Below are 26,510 nucleotides of genomic sequence, written 5' to 3' on the forward strand. Positions count from 1 at the left end.
GTTCTTGTTATGTATTAAATATTTTATTGAGCATAGGCAAAAAATGCACCTCAGCGACTTCTGTAAGGGCCGCCACCACTCTAGGGAGGCCGGGGTCAGCGACCCCGCAGGTACCCAAAATAGGGCCAGCGGGTACATCATCTCATTAACACAGCAAGCCGCCTACAACCCAATGGGCCGGCCGCGTCTTAAGAGGTGCTACAACGGTGCAAGCTGGTCAGTGCTAGTGCATTGTAAGAAAACACGAGAAACAAAGAACTGTAAACAACCCCGCCACCCACCCCACCCCAGCCCTCCCTTCTCCTTGTCCATGTCCGGAATCCAGCTATAGGTCGTGAGCCACCCTCAACAGTCAGTGGACGCCACGCGCGTGGGGTCTGTGCGCTTACGGGTATGTGTTTTGGGGTCCGGGAGAGGTGTTTCCGCCAAGCGTAGCAGACGCAGGTAGCGTGGGCAGCTCACCTCCCGAAACTCTCCGGTGAGCAAGGCGAGGAATGGCCGCCAGAGTTCCGCAAAGTCCGCCCCCCTCCCTGATGCTGCCAGCGATAGTTTCTCCATTCCCAGGATCGCCCACAGTCGATGAAGCCACCCCAGTTGTTGCGGAGCTTGGGTCGCCCTCCAGTGTGACACAATGTTTTGGACCGCAGCCCCAAGCGCAAGTGCGATCAGGCGCCCGCACCAGGATTTCAGAGGATACATGAGTGCGTTTGGGAGGCCTAGTAGAATGTACGCTGGGAAGCGCGGCAGTTGTGTGTCTAGATGTGCATCTATAAGATCCAGGATAGGGTCCCAATAGGGGCGCAGCGCCTTACAGCTCCACAGCAGGTGTTCCAGTGTCCCTAGTTCCCCACATCCCCTCCAGCATCTGTCACTGATTCGAGCATCCCAGTGGTGTAGTCTCTCAGGGGTGTGGTACCAGTATGTTGCTACCTTAGTCAATGTCTCGGTAAGGCCAGTGTGGTGCGCCGAGTGTCTGGCTCTATGGTACACCCCCTCCCATTCCTTCCTAGTGAGCTGCCTCCCCAGGTCCCTCTCCCACCGGACCTGGCCCGCATTGTAGGTGTGTGCTTGCGTGAGTAGCAGCTGCTGATAGAGGTCCGATATCAACTTCTTATCCGAGGTGCGTGTCAGCAGCCATCGTTCGTAAGGTGTAAGGTGCCGTTGGGCTCCGGGTTGGATCGAGGGGTGGAGCACCCAGTGGCGCACCTGCAGGTACTGCAAGCGTTCCGATTCGGCCACGCCGTAATCCGCCTTGACCTGTTGGAACGGCAGAATGCCCTTGATGTCGAACATGTGTCCTGCCGCGCGACAGGGTGTCGTCCGCCACGTCGTGAACGTGCCGGTGTCCAAGCCCGGTGTGAAGTCTGGATTCTCAAAGATGGGAGTCATGGGTGAGGGGAAGGTGGTCAGCCCCTTGGCCACGGCTACTCTATCCCACACTCGCAGGGCGGTGCTGGTGATTTCAGAGGCGTACAGGTTAGGGGGACGGTGTCGACGCGGAATGAAGGGCACGCCTTGGAGGGTACGGCCGGCCACTGCCTGGTCCAGGAAGAGCCAGTGCTTACCGGACTCCAGCTAGAACCATTCCACAAAGGTGCGTAGCTGTGCCGCCTGGAAGTACAGAGTAAGGTCTGGCACGCCGACCCCTCCGTTCGCGGGGGGTAGGGTGGCGAGAGTATGCTTGAATCTGGGTCGCCGGCCGTTCCAGATGAACCGTGACAATTCCGATTGAGTTTGTTGGAGCCAACCCGCCGGGGGGTTCAGAGGGAGCGTCTGGAACAGGTACAGAATCTGCGGCAGCAGTGTCATTTTGACTGCGGCAATTCTTCCTAACCACGACAGCGTAAGTGGTTTCCAACGCCGGAGCTGCTCCCGGAGTTTGCGGGTGAGGGCCTCATAATTGGCCCGCGCAGTGCCTCGGACAGTAGGAGCCAGGCGAACGCCCAGATACGGGACGGTTGCGTCCGACCATTGGATTTGGAATTCCGATTTAATCTCGTCCACCACATCCGGGCTCAGTGAGATGTTCAAGGCCTCAGATTTGGCTTCGTTGATTTTGAAGCCCGAGGCCAGGGCGAAGGTGTGTAGCTCCACAAAGAGAGCGCGCAGGGATCGCATCGGGTCAGTGAGGGACAGCAAGACGTCGTCGGCGTACAGGCTGATCTTATGCGTGTCGGCCCCAAATTTAATACCTGAAATGAGAGCATGTTGCCGCACCCTCTGAGCCATCGGCTCCATGTACAATGCGAATAGGAGCGGTGACAGCGGGCAGCCTTGGCGCGTGCCTCTGCCAATGTCGAACCTCGGGGAGGTATGACCGTTCACTCGTACCGCGGCGTTGGGCCGGCGATAGCAGTTGAAGATGCGGTGGCGGAGTTTCTCCCCAAAGCCGAAGTGACGGAGGGCCTGATCGAGGTATGGCCAGTGTACTCTGTCGAAGGCTTTCTCCGCATCGATGGTGAGCAGCATGCAGCCGGGTTTAGTGCGTGATCCGGCCTCAATGAGGTGCAGCACCCGCTTGGTGTTGTCGCTGGTCTGCCGTTGGGGGATAAAGCCCGCTTGGTCGGGGTCTATCAGTTGTTGCATATATGGGGCGATGCGGCTCGCTAGTATGCCAGTGTAGAGCTTCAGGTCTACGTTCAGTAGCGATATGGGTCTGTAGGAGCCGCAGACTGCCGGATCACGACCCGGTTTGGGAATAACAGAGATAGACGCCTCCAGCAGGTCCGGATGTATGGCGCCGGGCGTGTCAAATGTATTGAACAGGTCGCGCAAGAGGGGGGCAAGCTGCTGGCAAAAGGTCTTGTAAAATGCCGCAGTATAGCCGTCGGGTCCCGGGGATTTCCCGACCTTGAGGCGGGCAATGGCCGAGATGACCTCCTCTAGGCCTATGGGCCGCTCCAGAAAGTCCGCTTGGGCTTGGGTGAGGGCGGGGAGTTCCGCGCCCCGCAAATAGGCTGGGCCGGTGTCAGGGTCCAGGTGATCCGCGTCGTAGAGCGCCGCATAGAAATTGCCAAAAGCCGTCGCAATCGCTGCGTTCTCTGTGACCAGGTCGCCATTGGGCAACCGGAGAGAGCGCACTTGTTGCCTCTGGGTTTGCGCCCGAAGTCTACTCGCCAGCAGTCTCCCGCAGCGGTCGCCACCGGTATAGTAGACGTGTTTGAGGCGCATCGCGGCGTATTCCGCCACATCTTGGTCCAAGGCCGCTAGCATTTTCCGCTCGGCGCATAGTTGACGCCATGCTCTGGCCGCCCCTGTGCGTTGGTGCATCTGTTCTAATTCCGCCACGCGCTGGGAGAGCTCGGCACGTTTCAGCTCCCTCTCCTTGTTGTTGGCCGTGGCGATGGAAATGATTTCCCCGCGCAGGACCGCTTTGAGGGCCGCCCACTGGGTCGCTTTGGTGGTGTCATCATTGGCATTGTGCTCCAGAAAGCGGTTAATCGCCGTCGTGAGTCGGGCCTGGGTGTCAGGCAGCTGTAAGAGACCGTCCCGCAGCCTCCAGTGCCGTTGTGGAGCTGGCATGGCTCCCACCCGAAGCGTCGCCGCCACCGGGGAGTGGTCCGAGAGCGAGGCTGGCAGTATCTCCACGCTCTCCACTTGTAGCGCTACCTGCGAGGAGCCCAGAAAATAGTCTAGCCTCGCATATGTCTTATGCGCAGCCGAGTAATACGTGTAGGCGGTAGTTTGGGGGTGCGTGTGCCGCCAAAGGTCGATGAGGCCCAGGTCTGCCAGGTGCGCGTGACCCGCCGCCGTGAGCGCCCCTACTTGACCGGATCTCTGACCCGAGCGATCCGCCGTGTTATGAAAGACTATGTTGAGGTCCCCCCCCAGCAGCAAGTGAGTGTGTGTGGTGGCTGTAATGGTCTCTAGAGCTGTATGCAGGAACTTTTCTTGGCCCTCGTTCGGGCCATAAACAGAGCCCACAAGCAAGGTGTGGCCCGCGATTTGGAAGCTATAGAGTAGGAGCCGCCCTCTAACTTCGGCCTCTTTTTGGAGGACTTTCCCCTCAAAGGACTTAGCCACTAGGATCGCCACCCCTGCAGACTTCTTCGGGGAAGAGGAAAAGAACTGCCACGGGAACGCGCGGGATTTGAGTCTATGCTGGTCGCTGCGCACAAGGTGTGTTTCCTGGAGGAGGCAGATATCTGCCTTGGAGCGCTCGAGATAGGATAATATCGCCCTGCGTTTGTTCGGGCTGTTGAGACCCCGCACATTAAGCGTAAGCACTATGAGGTGTCGTGGCATATCTGGGATCGTACGAGTAAAGCCAAGCCTGCCCGGCGGCCATGACTGTGGGCCCGCAGGTCGCGAAAGACGCTGCGCTAGGGGCCGCGTCAGGGCACCTCTTGGCGACCGAACCCTCTGGACAAGGAGAACCCTCCCGCCCCTCCCCCCTCTCTCCCCAAGACCCCCCCAACCCAAACTGCCCCCCCAAGTCCCCGCTCAACCGGAGCAACTGGAGCAACCTCCCCACCTGGGTCCCCCCCTCCCCCAGTGCAAACGCTTCCCACCCAACTCCCCGTGCCCGCCCCCCTACCCAACCCTTCTCCCCAACTGGCCAAGAAATATGGTCCAACATTGTCCCAGGTCCAGGCTCATGGCCACTGGACCCGTGGTAAGGTAAGTCCGTAGAATGGGGGCCGTGGCGGCGTCGCAAGCAGGTCGGCCCGCTCAAAGCACTCCGCCACAGACGAAGAGACAGAGTCACCATCAGGGAAGACCAAGGAGCGCTCTGCACGCGCCCCCGCCGCCGGACTAGATTAGCCCGAACCCACCATGGCTTGTGGAACCAGTGCGTCGCTCTCCCAGCGGTCAGCTATTGTTCGCCGGCGCCAGGCCCTGCGCCACCGTCTCCACCGCAGCCCTCTGCCCCTCTTCTATCTCAGTTGCCGCGGGGCGTCTCGGCCTGCGTCTGCGTCGTTGCTGCTGCCAGCGGCCTGGGCCAGTCTCGTTAGAAGTCTTTTCTCCCGGCGACCCATCGTCGACCACCGGCTCCTCCAGGCCCAGCACGCGGCAGGCGTCTCTGAGGGTGCGTGGCTGATGAAGGACATTGCCGAGCCACCAGGCGGAAGGGGTGCCCCCAGCTGTAGGAAATGTTGCGCTGTCTCAGCTCCGCCGTCACTGGCCGAAAGGTGCGCCGTTTCTCTAGGGTAAGTGCAGCCAGATCCTGGTAAAGCGCCGGTGAATGGTCGCCAAAGGTGATCCTCTCCATGCGGCGCGCCTTGCTCAGGATCTCCTCTTTCGTCCTGAAGTCCTGCACGCACACCAGGATGTCTGGGGGGTGCGTTGCGTCGGCCCTCGGCGGGCCCGTCCGATGGGCCCTGTCTAGTCGCAGGGGGGCATCCGCCTGTCGGCCCAGGACGTGGTTGAAGAGACCCTGTGTGAACCGAAAGAGGTCCTCCGTGTCCGGGGCCATTTTCACTCCTCGGATCCTGATATTATGCCGCCGGGAGCGGTTCTCCAGATCTTCGGCATGCGTCTGGAGATCCACCTGCTGGTCATGGATGCGGGCCAGCTCCTGCCTTAGGGCCTCTATTTCGGCGTCCCGAGTGTCGCTCTTCGTTTCCAGGTCTGCCACTCTCTCCCCTATGGCGTCGGTGTCGCGGCGGACCTCTTTGATCTCGTCCTGGAGCTCCTTCTTCAGGGCGTGGATGTCCTCCCTCAGCCCAGTGAACAGGGACTCCAGAAAGGACCGCGTGACTGGAGCCTCGGGATCCGCTCCCCCAGGGGGTGACGAGGCCACCGTCTGTTTGTCCGTGTCTCCCCGGGGGTTTGACCCCGCGGGGCCATTCCGCTTCCCCACGGTAGGGGGGGTGAAGAGATCCTTAATGGTGCGGTCCTTCCTGGGCCTCCCGCCGGACATACCGTCCCAGAGACCCCAGCCGCGTCCGCCGGTATCTCCGTCTGCTGGCCGCAGATCGGTCCTCAGGCTTTGTGGGCACCGCTCCGGCCCCGGGACAACCAGTGCAGTGTGAGTGGCACCTCCGCGATCCTCCTAGTCTTCCACCACTCCGGGGGGGCAGTGTGGTGTGGCCGCTCCACAAATCTGCAGCCGGGCTCAGGGGGGGCCGCGTGATGGGCGCAGAGGCGCCGGCTTTAGAGGACGAGGCGGGGAGCGCCGGCCGGACCGGGCGGGAGGCCGCCCAAGATGGCGCTCGCGGCACACCGCGGTGCACTGTCCGGGGGGCGAGAGCCCAGTACGGTCGTAGGGGCCTCCTCGCGGCAAGGGGGGCCCGCTCGCCTCCGTGGGGGTCGTGGTCGGGGGGGCTCGGCTACTCGTGTGGGTGCCTCCGGCGTCTGCTCGGGTTGAGGGCCCTCCTGCTGTCCCACCACGTGCGTGGCCCCTGTGGATCCTCTCCGCGCCCCCCGCGCCGACCGGCCACCACCTCCCCTGCCGAATGCCCAGGTGCGTGGATGCAGCCAGGGACTGGGGCAATGCTGCAGGCGGGGATCGGCGACCGCGGGGGGCCTCGCCAACAGGCCCTGCGCTGGCCGAACGTGCTCTCGACCGTCCCGGCCTGCCGCCGTGTCTCGCTGCCAGTGGACGGGCCTGCGGGGGTGCCAGCCGGTCTCCGCTGTCCCCCGGCGGCCCCACGTGGAAGGGGGTCTGCTAGGCCGGGGGGGGGGTGGGGGCCCCCTCCACCACCGCTCCTCACCTCCTTGAACTGGGGTCTCTCACTCGACCCAAGCCGAGTCCGCCGTCGACCACCACCAGCCAGGCACTCCGATCAGCAGCAGGTCCGTGTGGCGAGCCCGCAGAAGCCCCCGACAGGTGGTCACGGGGGCCTCGCGCTCAGCCGCGCGGGCCGGGCTCGCCGGTTCAGCAGCTGCCGGGCACAGACGCCCGCGACTCGGCTTGTAGACTCCGCCCCCCGCGGCCTCGCTGTCGTGCCGCGCTCCCTTCAGGCCGTCAGCGCCACCAGGCCGTCGGGCCGGGCCCAGCCGGGGTTCCGCGCCGGGAACCGACCGCACAGCCGTCCTGCACTCCCCCGCAGCAATGCCGGCCTCAGGCCCGCCGGGGAAGTGCTCGGTTCAGGGCGTTTCGCTGAAAAAGATGCTGTAGATAACGGCCGGCGGCGGGAGCTCCGACAAAGCACGTCTGCTCACGCCGCCATCTTGGCCACGCCCCTCTCATGTTCTTGTTAAACGAGATTTCGTTCTTATCGCAGCTACCAAGAAACTAGCAACACTAAATAGAACATAAGTGCTACCTAGGAGCTGAAGGTAAATTACAGCAGGCCTTGAGTAAAGCCTTCCTTTCTTAAAATAGGTAACAAAAATGTAGCCCTTTCCGCAGTAAAACACCTGCAGAACATAGTAAAGTGCATTGTATTTTGTACAGATCTATTGTCTCATTTACAAAATGGTGCTGCCTCCGGTTTCGCTCATCTAGGAAAGCTAACCAGCTGGAAGTGGATTAGTTTAAAATGGAACTTAGTCAACCAGAACCAACGCAAGTCATTGTAACGACTTGAGTTGTAATACCTGCGTTGTAAAGGCATGCGTGGTAAAAGCATGCGTTGAAACGTCATACAACTAAATCGAACATTTTTACCAAAACGAGTGCAAAATGCTCATGAGGCGCTCCAAAATAGAGTGCCTTGATAGACAAATGCAACGCTTCATAAAGATGACTTAAAAATTAGGAATTTTGTTGGAAAGTTGAATCTAAATTGCTTCTCTAAGTACTCTCAAATTAAGGAAGCAACCAAGTAAAGATGAAAGATTTCCTAGAAACAACCTAATGTACTGACGAATGAGGATTTTGCCAGGCCTATGGTTCTCTTCAAACCGGATTCACAGTCCCTTCCGGTTACCCCCCCCCAATCAAGCAGCTTTGACCACATCAGAAATATGGGCAATGTTATGGAATCAATTTCATATTACATATAGTTCCATGATATCACTATAAGAATTACTGCTTATATGGCGTGTTAGTTCAATAAACTAATTGTACCCAACGCTTGGAGTCATCCAGAAAATAGGGATGCACAGTACTAACGTATTGTATGGGGTCTTCCATGCTACCTCGAGGTACATCCTGAGGGGACCCAACCTAGACTGTCTCCTACCTTGCCAAACTTTTCCCAAGGAATTGAATGGGGTGATTGATTGAAGCCATTTGTACAGCACGAACAACTACTTCCAATGTGATATGGTGCTATAGGGAAAAACAGCGTAACAATAGACTACCCCAAGTACTGACAAAGTTGACAGCAATGAAAGCAACACTGAGTGGGATACTCCATAGCTGGCTTAGGAAATAAAAAAAATTATGAGTAAACATGAAGGTTGTAAGATGTTCCCTGAAAATAAAAAGATCATTGCAACCAAATAGCCAGAGGTAAGGAATTCCAAGACTTGATTTAACCACTGCCAATGAGCGGCCACGTTTTCTGGCTTTTGTACATCTGAAAGTTTTAACCTAAAAAGGGTGTTTATATCAAAGGTCACAATATGAAGTACACTAGGAGAAAAGAGAGGTCATGTGTGTAACCTGGCATGTGTTATGAACAGCTTTGTGGCAGAAATACAAAGTTTTTGAAATAACAATTCTTATGTACAGGAAGGCACGGTATTTTTTTTTTAAATTATGTGAAATGAAAGTCTCTTAGAGCCCGAATCACTAGTAGCGGCATCTCGAACAGCCATAGGCGTTGGGTCAAATGTTGCAAAGCCTCAACAGTTGGGAGTTACAATAATCCATTCTGGATGTGATAAGTTTTGTCAGACGGAGAAATAAAAAAAAAAAAGATACTTAACCAAATTAAGAGAAAAAAAAAAAGCTAGTATTGCCGATTTTTTTGACATGCTCTAAGCTGAGGCAGGTAAGAGCGCCGGGCGATGGGGCCAGATGTGGGGGGGGGGGGGGGGGGGATTTCAAGATACAACCACGAGGGAACATTAAATCATTTTCCCTCGCGGTCGTCTCTTGAAATCCCCCCTCATCTGGCCCCACCGCCCTTACCTGCAGCGGCTGCATGCTCTTAAAAGTCAATTCATTATTTTTTTTAATGCTTTTATTAAGTGGAATTCGTGACATATAAGGAAAACATTTTTTACCACATGTTAGCTGTCTACAGAGTTCATGATACATATCAACAAGGTCATTAACACATTTACTTTAAGCTAGTACATCTCTGTCAACTGTTCTACTTCATTTTCAACTCCTCCACAGGCAACACACATCCCTCTATATACATTCTATTTCGACCATTCTTTGTCCCATTTCTTCGGGCACCCCCTGTTGATGAACACCTCCTTCTCCGCAATCATACACCTATCCAGTTCTTTAAGCCAAACCGCTACGGAGGGCGGTGACACAACCCCATCCCCTTGCCAGTTCTCTCCTGATCAATGTGTATCCCAGCATCACCAGCTGCTGTTCAGATTCAGTCAGGTCAGTATCTGACCATATGTTAAGCAAACCTAGTCGGGACGTCAGGCCCACCGACTTCCCCAGCGCAGACTGCATGTGATTTGTGGCTCTCTCCCACACACGGTTCACCATCGGACACTCCCACAGTGTATGATAAAAGGTAGCCTGCTGTTTGCAACCTTTCAGACCGAGGTCATCTTGTCTTGCACCTATTTTTGCGAGCACAACACCCATCATGTATGACCAGTATAGTACCCTAGGTTGTATCAGTCTAAACCGAAGTGTGATGGCCTCTACTTTGGGCGACATAAGGGCCAACCGCCAATCTTCCTCCTCAATCAGACCCAGGTCTCTTTCCCACTGCTCCTTAAGCTTGCCAAAGAAGCCTGGTAGGTTATTACTAAGTTTTTTGTATGTGAGGGATATTGCTTTAGAATGAAGTGGCCCATCTAGCAAGCAGTCCTCCAGAGGAGACGAGTCCAGTATGTCCTCGAAGTTCGAGTAGGCCGCCTGCAAAGCATGTCGTATCTGCAGGTACCGGAATATCTCCCCAGACGCCATCTGGTAAACCCTCTGAAGGTCCTCAAATTTAGGTATGGTCCCCTTTTTAACTAAGTTTTTCACTGCCGAGACTCCGATCGTATTCCATCTATCAAATCCTATCAAATCCTGGTTGGTGGCATAACATGCCAAGTTTCTGCGTGTACCATAGTGGTGTGGCATTAGTAAGAACGTTAGCCCATCCCAATCGCAAGTTTGCTAGACGCCAAATCTGGACCATGTGTAGTGGCGGGCTAATATATCTGTCTTTTAGTGCGAGAGTACAGGCCCCCCAGATAGCCAGAACGGTCCATCTGGTACCTATCCAGGGCATAAGCCGGGTCAGTCGGTGAAGCATACAGCCAATGGTTCACGGCCACCAGCTGAGAGGCCCAGTAATATAACCTGAGATTCGGCAACGCTATTCTCCCGTCATACCATTCTTTCGTTAGTTTCTAAAATGCCACTCTAGGGGGCCTGCCATCCCACAACAAGCGGGCAGTTCTGGAGGACGTAGAGAAATCGCGGGAGCGCAAACATTTTAAAAGAGGGCCGCTCGTCCAGCCAGAGACGGGGGCAACGACCTCCAGTGCTTAACGTCTGGCTAACGGGGCTGCTAAATTGTGAGTGTAAAAGAGAGCCAGGCCTGAGGTAACAAAGATCCCCAGATATTTAAAGCCCTCCTCAGCAACCACCAGTGGGCAAGTCTTTGGGGAGCCGGGGGGCCTGTCCACACCCATACAAATAGTACAGATTTACTCCAGTTAATTGCATAACCAGAGTACTTCCCACAGTTAGTAAAAATATTAAAAACTGTATGCATGGACTTGTATGGGGAGGCGAGATACAATAGTATGTCATCCGCATACAAGGATATTCTATCTTCAAATTCCAATGTCCACCGCATCCCTCGCACCATTACATCTCGGCAGATCCAGGCCGCCAGGGGTTCCAATATAAGGGAAAACAACAGCGGGGACAGTGGCCACCCCTGCATAGTACCTCTTCTCAGCGTGAATGCCCTGGACGTATAGTTGTTTACCCTGACCTGTCCCTGTATAACAATTTCACCCACCCTATACATTTAGGGCCCAGTCCAACCCTCGCCAGTACCTCAAACAAATACTGCCATTCAATAGAATCAAATGCCATGGAGGCATCTAAGGACAATATAACTGCGTATTCTCTCAGAAATTCCCTACGCGCCGTCACATTATGTAATCGTCGTATATTCAGGGCCGCACTTCTACCCGGCATAAACCCAGACTGATCGGGATGCACCAAGGAGGAAATCACTGTCCCAAGTCGCGTGGCGAGGACCTTCGCCAAGACCTTCGCCTCCACATTGATCAGCGAAATGGGCCTGTACGAGCCACATTTATCTACAGGTTTCCCGGCCTTGTGGATCACTACAATGTTAGCTATACGCTGGTCAGCAGGAAGGCGCCCTCTCTCATAGCTTTCTTCATACATCGCCTTTAGGTGTGGGACAACCTGTGAGGCCATGACCTTGAGGAACTCAATGGCGGTTCAATTTGTCCCCATCGCTTTCCCTGACTTAATTTGACCAATGGCTTTTTGAATTTCTTCAATCGTCAAGTCTTCATCCAACGTGTCTCTATCAGGCTCCGAGAGAGTTGACACATTACTATCCGTTCGAAGCCGTCTCGAGTCTTCCGCAGTGTACGCGGTGGAGGGAGAATACACTCTATAGAGGTGATCAGCAAATGCCTCCGCAATATCTTTGGGATGACAAAGGGTCTCCCCACTAGGTAACGTCAGTCTCGGCACCCACCACGCACCCTGCTCCCTTCTCTCCAGCCAAGCCAAGGTTTTCCCAGCCAGGTCTCCCAATTCATACATCCGATTCTGGGTGGCACTAGTCTTAATCATCATGTGTTCATAGGTTTTGAGTCTATGTTCATCCTGTTTCAAGGCTCGAGGAAGTGCTCGAGAGATTATGCGCATGCTCTGCCTTCTAGCCCACGGAGCTCCTCCTCCAGCTGAACTAGTGTTTGGCGTCTCGTCGCTATATACCGCACTTTCAGTGACAGTGCATGCCCCTTCAATACCACCTGTAGGCCTCCCATATAGTTTGTGCAGAGTCTACTGATCCCAGATTTTCCGGCAAGTAATATCCGGTTTGCAGACATAATTCTTCTTTAATGTCTGGTATTTTTAACAGCCACGGATAATTAACTATAGTGGAGCGTGCCTGCCGTTCCCCGTATGTGAACTCTATCCCAACAAGGGAATGATCCGAGATACCTCTAGGTAACGCCTGAGGGAGTCTAAAACTACCTATGGAGGCCGCATACGTTAGGAAGTAGTCTATTCGAGAGAGCTCTTTCCTCCCATTGGGCCTCAGCCAACGCAAAACGACCCCCTGTGTCCGCCCAAGTCTTGTGCACTATAGGGGGCGTGCCTTTCCTAACCAGGATTTCCGTACCCCCAGAACCTGCGGTATACTCAGCATGAACTAGAAGTTTATATCCCCACCGATTAAGGGCCTTACATTTATTACCCACCAGGTGTGTTTCTTGTAACAGCACAAGATCCCGGGAGTGCCTTTTTAGATACTGTTAGACAATAACCCTCTTTATTTTATCACCCAATCCATTAACATTCCAAGACAGAACAGAGAGTACTAATTCCCTGTCAGCCCCGATGCCAAATAGCAACTACTAAATAGGTCAATATGAAGGCTGAAACATTATGTCGCATCACATGAATGAGAGCAGCTATTCCATATCTACTCCTGCCACTTCCGAAGCCAACGTATGAACAATCATATAGCAAAACATTACATTATAGACCAACTTGCCCCTAACCCCCCCCCCCCACCACCTCCCAGTCCCCCCCCCGCCCTTGGACTTAAAACTACCCACTCCCAAACATGGCAGAGTGCCTCTTCCCTTCCCCAAAACGCTGAAAAAGCATTGGGTCAGTCAGTCCCTCCACCCGCATACACATCACAATTTATAACTTTCGCTATCCACACTTTATGAACAATTAAGTCTTGGGTGGGTCCCTCGGGTCGTCTTGCAATACTTTACCAAGTCACCATTGTCCACCCTAATTGACACATGGAAGAGTCTACTCGGTGCCCAGTCTCTTCCCAGCCATACTCGCTCTTCTCACAGTTTTGCAAAGCCGTCAAACGCTTCTGAGCATCTCAGTCTTGCTCCACAGCCGGCCCTCCCCTCTCCGGTGAGCCATAGGCACGCATTTCCAAACAGCCGTCTCTCCGTTGACCAGACCTCCCAGTACTATTTCTGCTCTGGTTTCCAGCCTTTCTCCACCCTTCTATCCAGTCCCATGCTTCCTCCAGGGATTCAAAGAACCATGTTTTGCCCTCCGATTCCACTCTCAACCGGGCTGGAAATAGCAGTGCATACTTCACTTCCCGGTCTCGTAGTTCCTTCTTAACTGCCCGAAAGCTAAAACGCTGGGCTTGGACTTTGGCTGTAAAATCCACAAAGAAGGTGACTTCGTAGTTATCTACTTTCAAAGGGGGGCCAGATCTTGCCGTTTGCATGATAATGTCTCGGCCTCGATAATTAAATACTCGTGCTATCAATGGCCTCGGGAGGGGGTGGGGGAAGGGGCGGTTTAGGACTACCTTCTGGCACCCTGTGTGCCCGTTCAATTGAGAAATAGCTAGACCGCGTCTTAGGTTTGAGGTGATTAGGTCTTCCACATAGTCGCCTGCCGCAGGTCCCTCTGTTCGTTCTGGAACTCCCAATATGCGTATGTTATTACGCCCAGAGCGGCCTTTATGGTCAACCAGCTGTTTTGCCATTCGTTCTTGCTTTAGCAGTTCAACCACTTGCGTTTGGAGCTCCGACGTGTCCGTTTGCAAAGTAGTAGTGACTATTTTGAGCTCGAATACCCTTTCACCCATCTTCTTGAAGTCCGCCCTGATTAGAGAGACCTCCACCGTTACCGAATCCAGGGAGGTGCACATGCCATTAATCGCCGCCATTACGTCATGCAGTGTTGGTTCCGGTCCCTGCTTGGGGGTAACTGGCCCTGCGTCTTTCTCCACTGGCTGTGGCTCTCCTTTCTCTCCAGCTTTAGACCATGCAAATTTGGCCAGTTGTTTCTGGGCGCTTACTTTTGGACCCCTGCCACTCGTAGCCAAATTTGCCAAAGGACAACTCCGGGGCCAGAGGGAACTCCAAAGCAGTAGCTGGTCGCGCTTGTTGTCTGCGTCGTCAGGGACTGCGCCCCCTGTCTGCCCCGACCTGTTCCCTACAGTTTTGGCCCTAGTCATCCAATTGGGTGCAATCGTCTCAAGCGAGAGAGTCCGCCAGCTGCACGCGACTATCTCCGTGTGGGTAGGATACAAACTGAGCAGCAACCCACTCTGGAGCTAGGTCTCCCCACACTGGCTACCTGGTCTTGCCACTATATGCAGGGTTCCTGTGCCAAACAGTCTTGAATGGCCTCTGGGGGGAGCCACTTCCCCTGCGAACAGAACTTCTAATCTCAGTGCGGACTTGTAGCCAGGCCTGTGGCGCCCATGTAATCCAGGCCTCCTCCAACTGAGTCCATGTGCCACTTTGGCTATTATAACACTTTTGCCAGGGTGTTACATAAGGCTCTCCCAGCCGCAGGCAAGCGAAGACATTTCAATCTACACCTCAGCCAGGGTGCCTACCTCCACTTCCACAGGCAGCGCCCGCCACTACCAGGAGCACATCAGCCGCCTCCAAGGGGGGACCACACACAACATGGGCCTTATGATGCGTCCCCGCCTCCAGCGTTGGGTTCGCCACTACTCCCGAACTCTGGGCCACAGTTGTCACAGGCAGCCACCCCTGCGTTTACCTCGAGTCAGTGGGGCCTATCAGGCCTTTCTGCCGCCAGATCTTCTGCTGCCTTGACCACCTTCCAATAGACATGGGGCCTAGCAAGCCGCACCTCCGGGGCATCCAGTATTAAGACACTCTGGCAGCACTCTGCGTCCTCAAGCTCCCGGGGCACCAGACCTCCGCATGGTTTTCACCCGGCCCAACACTCCGCACAGCGGCTCCGGCAGGCTGCAAGCCGGGGCCCTCAATTAGGAGCCCTCGCCAGCCGGCTCAGACCTCCCAGGCCTCTGTTACGCTTGCGGCTCGAACCCACTCACTTCACTCCAGCCAGCAGACCTCTATTTCATTCCACGCCACCTCCGGACCTCTTTCTGGCACTTCAGAAGCAATTCGCCGCAGACTCTCAGCCTTGATACGCCGCTTCAGCGGGCTGCCATCTTCGCTTCAGCAGCGTCACTCGCTGTAAGGGAACCAATCTCCGCTCATCGGCTTTGAAAATTGCCAGCATCAACACCACAGGTAAGGAGGGGGTTCACGAACCTTTAAAGTTAACTTTTGGTTCGGATGGCATAGGATACTACAGGATGCAGTGTGGGAAGACGGGAGCTCACCTAGGCAGCGGCCATTCTCGGTGGCTGCTAGCCATGCCCCCAAGTCAATTCATTATTGAGGAGATCACCCAGATTATGTATGTCCTGCGCGTGAGAGGGTGCAATTCCCAGGTTTTACAGCCATCACTCCTTGGTTCATGCTGTATTTTACCCAAAAGACTAATTTCCAACTCCACCCTCAATCAGAGATAGGGAGTTGATGTCCATCCAGATTGTAAGTAATTTTAGTTGTACTGTCAAGTCTGACAAACATCTGAGTTGCACAGACAAAAAACTAGATTCAGAAGATTCAATCTGTGAGGTCTCATACAAATTAAAATGACTAGGGCTCAAGACTGATCCCTCAAGACAGAAAGGAGGCTGCAACTAATGTGCCCGAGATCAGAGCTAATGGTTAGAAAATGGTAGAGCAGTGAGACTTCTCCATCTACAGAGGGATTAATTAGGCTGCAGGGCCAGCACTAAATTTGGTGGCATAAGGGCATACTAGCCTTACCTAGCATGGGAAGGGGAATCCCCAGGGGATGAATTATGGCAGCGGCTGTGCCCAGCTCAGGAAGGACGAGTAAGGGGAATGAAAGGAGGATCTCTGTGACTGAAGACATTGCCAGAAATCAAACACTAGGATGATGCAGCCTTACAGACCTCCATGTTGTCAAGCCAATGAAGGGACTGTGTGTGGGGTGGGTGGCATGACACTGTTAGTGCTGTTTGGGGTAGGGGAAAAGTAGGAAGCACAATGCCTCCCCAGCATGGCATTCCATAAGAGCAGCCAAATGTCTATGTGAAATTGGGCAGCATGAGGGGGCCTGCAGAGAACTTTAAATTGGTAAGGAGCGGTCAACAGGAACGAAAAAGGTCCGCTGTATGGAAAATAAAATAAGCAATGACCTAAAATCAAATTACTTTACCTCATCAAAAGCGTAAACTACTGAAGAAAGAAACGTACACTACTGTCTGTAGTCTGATCATACCACAGTCCCCTAAACTATGAAGTGGAAGGATGCAGCTCATTAAATCAGAACACAGGGAGCCAAAATGGTTCTGGGGAGTAAACAGAGAAGAAAGCCAGTAAATCTGGAACAGGGTAGTGAGCCAGAAAGGCATCCACTCATGACTAAATGGCTGACCAAATATATATTATATGTAAATTTAATGTATTTGAAACAGACCAAACAAAATACCAGAACAAATCCATAGAAACACAAACACAAACACATACCAGGCTGACACAACTAACTTGCCAAAAGTAGTTTATTTTATTTACAAATACATGTACCCAGATTACAATAAAAACACTCTAATGAGAGTCCAATCTTAAAGAGCAATGATTTATTGATAATGGCATTAGTGGAACCTCTTGACAGTCTGTGACTAAGTCAAATAATGTATCCTTTGCAAAGTTGAACATCTCTTCTTTTTGAAAATAAGGCCTTTGTGCGTCTTCTTAATGGCTTTCCCCTTTTTTGCCTACAACCTGAAAATAGAAAATTTCAAACAAAGGCCATTAGTCATTTTTGACTAGGACATTTAAACTATCAATTCATTAACAACAAAATCAAAAATTTCTATATGAAGATGTTTTATTCAATACGCAGAAGTAAATAAGACACTACAAGATTTAAAGCATCAGTGGAGAGCCCTCATTTGCTAATGATATTTAGCAGGAAACATGTATGCTCCAATTTAAATTTCTTTATGATTAAAATAAAGCTTACAAAATAGGGTTGGCTTGTGAAATCACAAAAAATATGTTATGCAAAACAGGCAGGTAAAAAGGCACGCCAAAAGCAGTAAATTTAAATCATGTCAGTCCGTTGAATGGCAATATAAAATATCAAAATATTAGAAGAAACACACCAACAACTAGCTTAAAGCCACATATGAGGCGCAGTTCAAAATATGGTTACTACGGAAATTAAACTGCTAGTCTAAAAGAACCAACCGAGAAATAAAGCACCTTACTTCCTTGCTTGCTTTGCACTTCTTGAGCACATGCAATGGGCACAGTTCACATTGAGTAGTATATTAGATTCTAAATTCATATCCTTATAACCTTATCTATATCTACTTATACACTTCTCAACTTACTGCACATATAAACCAGAATAATGTTCTTAATGAAATTCTATCAGGTTACAATGAAAAACACAGCACGACCATATCTTCAAATTCTAGACAAAGGAGAAACCTGCTTGGCAGTGTTTTTAGACCTATCAGTAGTATTCAACACTAAATACCAAATGTACTAAGCATTTTAATGGTTGCATACACTCTAATATAGCCTTATAGCCCGCCATAGCGGGCTATAACGGCCATTAAAGGCCAGCTCCAGCGGTAAAGGCCAAAGACGAGGTCCTTTAACAAAAGAGTGGGCCTTTAATGGAAGGCTATTAGAAAATTCCACCCTTAGAGGGCAGAATGTCCTAATGATAAAAACAAAGGCATCGGAGCTAGGGAAAGTTGAAATTCCGGAAGCTCCAACACCTTTGATTCACAGCTGTTGCTGTGATTGTTCAACATTTAACCACCACGTGCAGGGCCACGACTGTTAGCTGTTGAACACTCACAGCAAGAGATGCAAAAGGGGCTCACTTCTGCCATCTATTGTTGGGCTCGGACTCTGCAACTTGTTTTCTCGTAGAAGTCTTCATTATCGATGTGACGTTGAGTCTCCTCCACTCCGAGAGAATATACATTCACACTCATTGTTATATTTCACATTTTTTCCCACCATAATAGCGAATGAGGATGGCGCTAGTAAGTTACTCTAAATGCATGAATGTGTGTAATATACTAAGAATATGTACATATTTGTATATATAATGTATAAGACATGTAAATCTGACAACAGAGTATGCCTGCTAGGGAGGTGGGTGAATGTGAATCTACAGCAGCACTATACGCTACAAATAGATGCTTACAAGTTAAGCAACATACTCCATTCGTAGCATGTGTTGGCTGATGATAAACATGCGATGCATAGACTGTAAAGCAGCACTCCTCTCGCAGTGGCTCTAAGCATCCAATAGTGCAGAGGTTTCAAAAAGTGTCTGTATGACTCGTTGTACCACAAGAGATTGCGGTCTTGCCTGGACATCCACGCAATAGTGTTTAGTGTGTGGATTCGACCTAATAGCTGCTTTACAAATATCAGCTAACGGGATGTTGCCTAATAAAGAAAATAAGCATAATCCAAGAAGGGGGATTCCCTATCCAACCCAAAAAGCATCTGGGAAAAAACATGCAAAAGCCAAACTATGATGCTGTGGGACCAATTCAATAAAAATTACTCCGACAGGTTTGTAAATTACCTATCTGGACCCATTTCTTATTCTGGAATAAATCCTTCCGTTTTAGATGTGTCAGTTACCAACCATTACCTCAATAACTAATTGTATTCACCGGATACGTCTCCTTTTTCTATACTTTATTTTGTTTTTGAATGTTTCATATATTCATTTTTTACTTCACTTCTTTTCTACAGTAGACACATATATACATCATTACTTACAAACATATACACTACACATACAGATATTTACGAAACACTGGAAATAATAAGTTATACATTCACTCATTATTTCTTGTAGCTCCTACTGTTTGACTGGATGCTCTATCCTCTATTGTCAAAAGAGCATTCCTAATTAATCAGGTACACCTTATCACCGCAGTATTCAAGAGATCCTTTATTTGATCCTTATTATTTATCCACTGCTGATTATTATTGTAAATTCATCAGGTGCCCATATCCAAAATGTCGACGCGTTTCAGCCCATTAACTTGCAGGCCTCATCAGGACTAGGGCTTCCATATAGACATAAAAATATGAAATACCAATTTCTTTGTGAGCAATTTTCACAATGTATCTTATGGTATGAAGGCTATCCACATAAATTACAACATAGCCTTTTTAAATTGAACTTCCTTCGTGAGGTCTGGATGGCTTTAAGACCATCGTCCCTGCTGTATCGAGGAAAAAAATCACTCTGCCCGGGAACCGTAAGAATGTGTATGCACTACCCGGAAGTTGCCGGTATTCGGTATTAAATTTCCATTGCTTATACGGCCAAACACACGGACGCCATTCCTTGCTATTCCAATGCTTGTTGCTATTTGTTTGTGCTTTCAACCTCCTTCCAGTTATTGTTAGAAATGGGTATGAAAGCAATAATGGTTCTCGGAAAGCTATATACCATTACGTCCGCTGGTCCTTTCTAGTTGTGGTGATCTATAGGACTTGAAAGTTCACCAAGAACCCGAGGTACGCAGAGCCAATAACACAGCTGTGCCTTGCAACGGGTTTTCAACGTATACCGGGTATATAGCAATTGGTAAAATAGAAAGAGTGAAAAATAGGTATAAAGAACACCTATAAATTTATGAAATGGGAACAAAATATAGAAGTTTAGAAGCAATAGTTATTTGCACATCTCCGAAATTGTGGGTACCCATAATAGCATGTGCATTAGAGGACATATTTCAAAGCGACTTCTTTTGTACACATTGTCTTACATTTGAAAGGCAGAAATGCATAGAAAGCCAATTGGCAATAACACTTGTACCCCGAAGTCTCCCGATTTAAATGGTACCTCACTTGTGTGGGTAGGCCTAGTGCTTGCGTTAGGAAATGGTCCTAAATGCAACATGAGCATATCACATTTTTCCAGTTAAAAATTACCCTTTTTTGTTATGTGCCTAGTGGTGGATTTTGGACCCTAGCTCAGCCGGCACATGAGGTAACCTAGCAAACCTGTACATTTTTGAAAACTAAACATTCGGGGAATCCAGGATGGGGTGCCTCGTGTGGCTCTACCCAGGTTCTGTTATCCAAAATCCCTTGCAAACCTCAAACGTTGGAGGAAAAAACACACTTCCCTCACATTTGTGATGGAAAGTTTTGAAATCTGCAGGGAGCCACAAACATTGACCAATCCAGCATTTCACCAGGTCTCCCAATAAAAATTGTACCTCACTTGCGTAGGTAGGCCTGAGTTGCTAGACACCCCTGTAAAGGTCACATGAGGAGCCTGACTTAAGGAACTATTGCTAAACAAGAGGCCATCATGCCCAGAAGTTGCATCACTATCCTGACTGGCAGGCGACGATGTGGCTGAAAAAGAGCTAGTTGATTCTGGAGAATGAGAACCCTCTGGGCATTGGGGTATGCTAACACTGAGACCAAATTGAAGATTGCTCCCAGAGGCTATATCTGGAGAGGCTGAAAATGGGATTTGGTGGTATTTATGGTGAACCCCAGTTTATGCAAGGGATTGATAGGGGCCTGTGTATCATGCAGGCACCTCTGCCTTGTTGAACTCTTGATCAGCCAATCATCGAGATACGGGAAGACATGAATGTTGTGTCTTCTCAAATGGACTGCCAATATTGCTAGGCATTTGGTAAATACTCTCGGAGCGGTCGTCACCCAAATGGAAGAACTTTGAACTGGTAATGACATCCACTTACCATAAACCTGAGGTATTGGCGATGTGTAGCGGAAATCAGCATTTGAAAGTATGCGTTCTTCAGGTCTAGTGCCGTCATGAAGTTGCCTTCTTGCAGCAGTGGTATTATATTCTGTAGTGTCACCATGTGAAATTCTCTGACAGAATGTGACTATTAAGAGGGCGTAGGTCGAGTATCAGCCTGAGCTTCCCGCCTTTTTTGGGAATTAAAAAGCATAGGGAATATACCCTCTTGCCATGGTGTCTGTGTGGAACGGGATCTATGGAACCTTTTAACAGGAGAGCTTTTACCTCCTCTTTGAGTAGGTGATGAAGCTGAGGGTTTGTCTGAGTGGTGGAATGCTTGTATTGGAGATTAGTTTCAGACTAATAAGAATTGGTATATGTATATATTTTGTGTGTTCTTCGTAAGTCTCTAAACCAACATACCGGAATATGAATTTCAAGAATACAAGATGTTTTTTAAAAATACATTTTCTTTTGAATTGCTGAACTCTTCTCATATTTTGTGCTATGGGTATTATGGTTGTTGTCTCCATTATCAAGGTTTGTATTTCTCTGATATGTGTTGACACTCCAGCAGTATCATCATACTGGCATGGTTACTAAGTTTCTATATGATTTACACCTGTATTCTTTGCATATTGAAGCCCTGAGGAAGCCTGTGATCAGGTGAAACGCATTGGCTGCACTTGTTTGTATATTTTGACGAATAACCCAATTAAAAATACAAATACAAAGGACATACTCGTCTTGTTCTGTTTCTCAAATGACCTCCTTTCATACACTCTGTATTAACATTGCATTTCTTTTATGGATAAATGTCTCTAATGCTTGACCATTTGGTAGCTGGTCTTTAGAGGTGGGCAACATTTGTTTCGAATCCAGTGACTACCACAGGTGGTCCAGTAAAAGATCTCACTGCCAATATTTGTTCAATTTAGCAATATCATGTCGCATTTTATAATTTGATTACACTATACCAAATGTGCTACTATTGATCTCTACATCTTGAGTTTATTAAGCACAGACAGTTTATGCAACAAAGCATTTATCTCTGGCTTTCTTTCAATGTTTTTTGGACACATTTCAATACCTTGGCATTTAGGAAAGTTCTGGGACAAACATTTTTTACCATAGTCATGGCTTCTAAAGATTTGCATAACCAATCAGTGAGAGACTGGGCCGAAAATAGTGGACAACAAGGGTGGGAGGGGAAACTGGGGGCGAGCCATAATGAGGACTATAAACTTACAATTGCAACATAGACTTATGTCCCATACCTGCCAGTACATATACACATCACTCGGCTGCAGTGAGGTTCCCTTAGCTACGAAGCTTCAAAATAACTACATAAAAGTGATCCTCATAGATGGGACATACTATCTGGAGCAGTCTTAATGTCACAGCTATACTGGCTCAATACTCTGCAGGAGGTAGGGAGATGGGGTCTACATTAGGAATGGGTCCCAGATATCTTCGAACTGTCGGAAATGGGCATTCAGGGTACAGATCTTCTCCTATTAGTCTGCAGCATGCATGTCAGTCAATGACATTGGAGCAATATGACATCCGACTTCCAATGATGCAAGAATCCTATTTTAGCTACCATTTGGGCCATTGTGAACCAACTAGTCATGTGAAGGGGCATCGAGGGCAAGGAAGATGCGTCATGTAAGAGGGCAATCCTACTGGACAGAGGGATTGGTCCCTGGGGTCACAGTGATTGAGCTCCACACTTCCCTCCAGTATGTCTTTAGCTAGCTTCATACAACCCCATGATAATCAATGTTGTTTTAATATGCAGCTTATTGCCCTGTTATATGCTTGGTATTAGTTTCTAGCTGTCACTAAGTTTTTTTTAATCAGTATAAGTTGTAGAGAGAGGTAGGACCATGAAATGCATTTGCAGTTAAAAGTCAGTCTTCTAAGACTGTATCTGCCACTCACGTTAGCTCAATGTGTACGTTCTGTGACATTTCCTGCAATAATGTGCAAAGCAAGACTAGCAGAGTGTGTACTAAAGTGCCAAATAGAAACTGGTTTATCTTCAATCCCACTTAAATGGAGATCATATTGGCTTTCAAAGTATGGCCTTTGTCTCTTTGGGAGTCTGTCCAAACCCTTAATTCATCATAAAAAATAAATAGGCTTGCTTCCATTTTAGATTCCCAGCTATTACAGCTCATCAGATTTCCATGGTGCTCATATCTGTTTTTATCATATATAACTATGTAATGACTTTACAGCCTTTGGCTTAAACAGTGCTTGATGTTGCTTTCTGCAACCTTGATTGTTTCCAATATTTGTATCTGTGGGTTGTGAAGAATGCTCTGGCGTATTCACCAGTGCTTGATAGACCCCTGGAGATATGATTGAATGTATGGGTAAATTGGGCATAGCAGGAATTTGGCACTGCCTACAGCTTTCAATGGAGGATTGAATATGACTTTTTAAGAGGGGCCAGTTGGGAATTTGAAGAACATATACAATATGTAATATTGTGATTGTATGGGAATTTTTTTTCAAATGGGAATGGATGAGACTTTCCTGAAGAAAGGGTGGATTAAGATTTCAAGAAAGACAGGAGCTTACTGACAATTAAGAGGAGGATGATTTGAACGATTTGAAAGGTAACATGGTTTTCAAAAGCAGTAAACAAATTGTTTTAGAGGTTGCTTGGATGAGATTTTAAAGATGTAACATCAGACTTTGGAAAGGATGTCTGAATTTGGCTTTGCAAAGTGGGGTAGAGAGATGATCTGGACAGGATTTTGTGGATGGGCCTTAGAATGTCTTTGCAGATGTGATAAGTAGAAGGCCTGTAGAGGGGGGTCTTGATAGGGATTTGGGGAGTTTGTCAGACTTGGGCTTTGCAGAACGAATAAGGAAGAGACTATGTATAGAATCTTTTGATTGGACTTCCGAAATGGTGCATGGTTAGAGATTTGTAGAGTTACGATTAGAAAGCTTTCAGCCACACCACAATTTGCTCAAGTGTTTTGTAGCACACTGGAAGGACAATTGAAGAGGAGTTTGAGACTGGGATTTTAGGAGGGTGGTGGGGCTTTGAAAAGGGGTTCTGAATGGGTTAGAACGAGGGGGCATAATTGTAGGAAAGTGGTGTGTTATGTGGTGAGGGGGTTAGTCCTCACCACCTAATACTATCACGATACCCCAGAGATGGTCCTTTGATGCACGCCAATAAATCATTAGCTCAGTCCTGGTAGTGTGGCTAAGAGCAGTCAGGCTTTAGTAGAGGAACATGTGTTAAGCATTTCAGAGTACCAACATGGGCAATAAGTAACTAACATGGCTAACATTATATTATAATTTAGACACCAAATAAAACAGAATCGCATACATACACCCAGAGTCATGGATTTTTTAAGAGAAAATGTGTGCAAAATAATACAGCGAAAATTTAACATGACGGTCAATGTGGAAAAACCAATAGTGACAGTTTCTTGCAGGTCAAGTTGCGTTGTACCCTTGCAAGGTAAATGTGATGCGGGCCCCAGGACCATCAGTTAAATACCTGGCCAGTGGAGCACAGGCGCAGAGTTGTCGTGGCTATCCTTGGTGCTGACAGTGAGCTGTAGGACAGCTGCTTTTACCACTGACAGTGCTGCGAGGGAAAAAAGATGCACCAGCTGCCGATGCCGTTTTGTGGTCAGATGGACATACCTATTAATGTAGCAGCGAGTAAAGGGCTCGGTTTGCCGGACTGGCATCTAACAAGTTGTGGCGACAGGAAGCTGAGCCGAAAGTAACTTCTACGTCTGGTGGCTCAGAAGAACTCGATAGCTGCCTGTAAACTCAGTGGAAGGTAGGACTACAGTTTCCACAATACACTAGACCATCTGGATTTGGGTGATCCCTTGGAGGGCCCGATGGCCAGTGATTCTTTAGATATGGAGCATTGTTTTAACTGCAATTTGCAGGGTACTAGTGCCACTAGTCCAGGGGAGTCCTGGGGTGCTTCAGGCTTCCACTGGGGTCCCTCTGTCTGGGGAAGCAAGAGACAGCCTTGGACAAGTCTCAATCAGGCAGTTCCAAGAGGATTGCCATAGGTGCAGGGTATCCCTTTTGCTTTGTGCAAATCATGTCTCTTGTGGAGATTTATTTTGTCCTCTTTGATGTAGGTTGGTCAGAACTGATGTAGGGGGGTCCCTTAAATCGTAGATTTACCAGAGTTAGGGGTGTGGGAGCTAGTAGCCAATGGGCAGCTAGTCCCTGAAGCGAATCCACACCAGAGGAAACCACATACAGGGGGTGTGGGTCAACTCGTCAACTCGTCTACCCAGAACCCTATATTCAGCCACTCTTAAAGATGGCAGACATCCAAGTTTAGTGTACAGACCAGGCTGCTCACTGTGGAGGTGAGGCTTCTGGGGATGTACAACTCCTTTAATAACTCATTTCCTTGTTTGTTGGGGTGCAAATGTGCCTGAGGGGGAGGGGTAGGGCTATTTCCTTCACTGTGAGTCAGCCCTGCTGCATATCAGAGGAGATGCAGTCTTTGAAGCTCACCACTTCACTAGCCTGATTCGGAGGAGGGAAGTGTGACCTCCTTCATGCCAAAGCCTTTTTTCCTGACTCAGATGTCTTACAAAGGAGTGGTCTGGATGGGACTTTGTAAAGGATGTCTGCATTGTGTTTTGTAGAATGGGGACTGGGTACTGCTTTTGTCAGTGGGATTTGTGTGGTACTTTTTGGAGAAAGTCGATCAAGGGCTTTGTAAACTGCTCTGTGCTGGGCTGCATAGATTAGGTCTAGTTGAGACCTACGTAGAATGAATCGGAGTGCGAATCTGCAGAGCATTCAGGATAGGACGTTGTAAGGTCAGGTGCTTCGCAGAGGTCGCCAGGATGGGACTAAGGTGACCTTGATGGGTATTTTGCCCAGTGGAATTCCTTATGTGCTGACAATTTAGTTAGCCTTCTTACTCTTGTTTTGATCTACCTTGTCAAAAATTTGAGGGGGGGCGGACACCCAAATAGTTTGTTCAGGGAAGACTTGGCAGAACAAAGTTTGAACTCCACTGCCCTAGTTTCGTCCCAGAGAAATAATAGAATGACCCGGATAGAACAGTAGAACTAACGCCTCTGCCACAATGCATTCCTCTGTATCCTTAATCCACTTTCCAACTTCAGGACGTTCCTTCCCCAAACAACATATAGGTATCTTCTGCTTGGCTAGCAGTAAGGTAAGTGCAATAACTTCTTTAGGACCATTTAGGTCATAATTTTTGAATGCCTGGTTAACTGCCAGTTAACATTATTGCCTACATTTTGCTCTTTTAGGTCATTTCTACATTTTATATTCACGATCTGTAATGTTGTCTCCAAAGTATGTGGTGCCTGTTCCCGTTTCCACGTGGCTGACAAGAGATACTGAAAGATGGGTGAAAGCCACTGTCTCTCAGTGCATCAAAAGGAATCATAGGAACATGTTGAAGTCGTAGCTAAGCTAATAAGTCTTAGGTTCTGCCATACCTACAGATGCCACAGCATAACACAAGTAAATAACTTGCCAATTTCTGTGGTTACTGCAAGACCTGCTCCTAATGCTGGGCATCATGGCATTCCTTCCACACCTTCTCATTTTTTTGTGGAGACAGAAAAGCTGGTGCAGAAACTGAGCTTACGACTGATTAAGGGAGATATTATCATCAGTAAGCCCAGCATGTAGA

The 26,510-nt window shown here is 49.3% G+C and overlaps 1 protein-coding gene across 1 annotated transcript in view; it reads right to left on the minus strand.

The window, feature by feature from the left end:
* Positions 1-16,583: 16,583 nt before the first annotated feature.
* TXNL1 (thioredoxin like 1) overlaps positions 16,584-26,510 on the minus strand; it is a 117,212-nt gene continuing 107,285 nt past the window's right edge. Inside the window, exon 8 of the mRNA XM_086960435.1 lies at positions 16,584-16,824. Coding sequence (XP_086816561.1) covers positions 16,795-16,824 — 30 coding nt within the window. The 3' untranslated portion in view covers positions 16,584-16,794. The remainder of the gene's footprint in view (positions 16,825-26,510) is intronic.

This window comes from Lissotriton vulgaris, chromosome 3_1, assembly GCF_964263255.1.
Source record: "Lissotriton vulgaris chromosome 3_1, aLisVul1.2, whole genome shotgun sequence".
Taxonomy (NCBI): Eukaryota; Metazoa; Chordata; class Amphibia; order Caudata; family Salamandridae; genus Lissotriton; species Lissotriton vulgaris.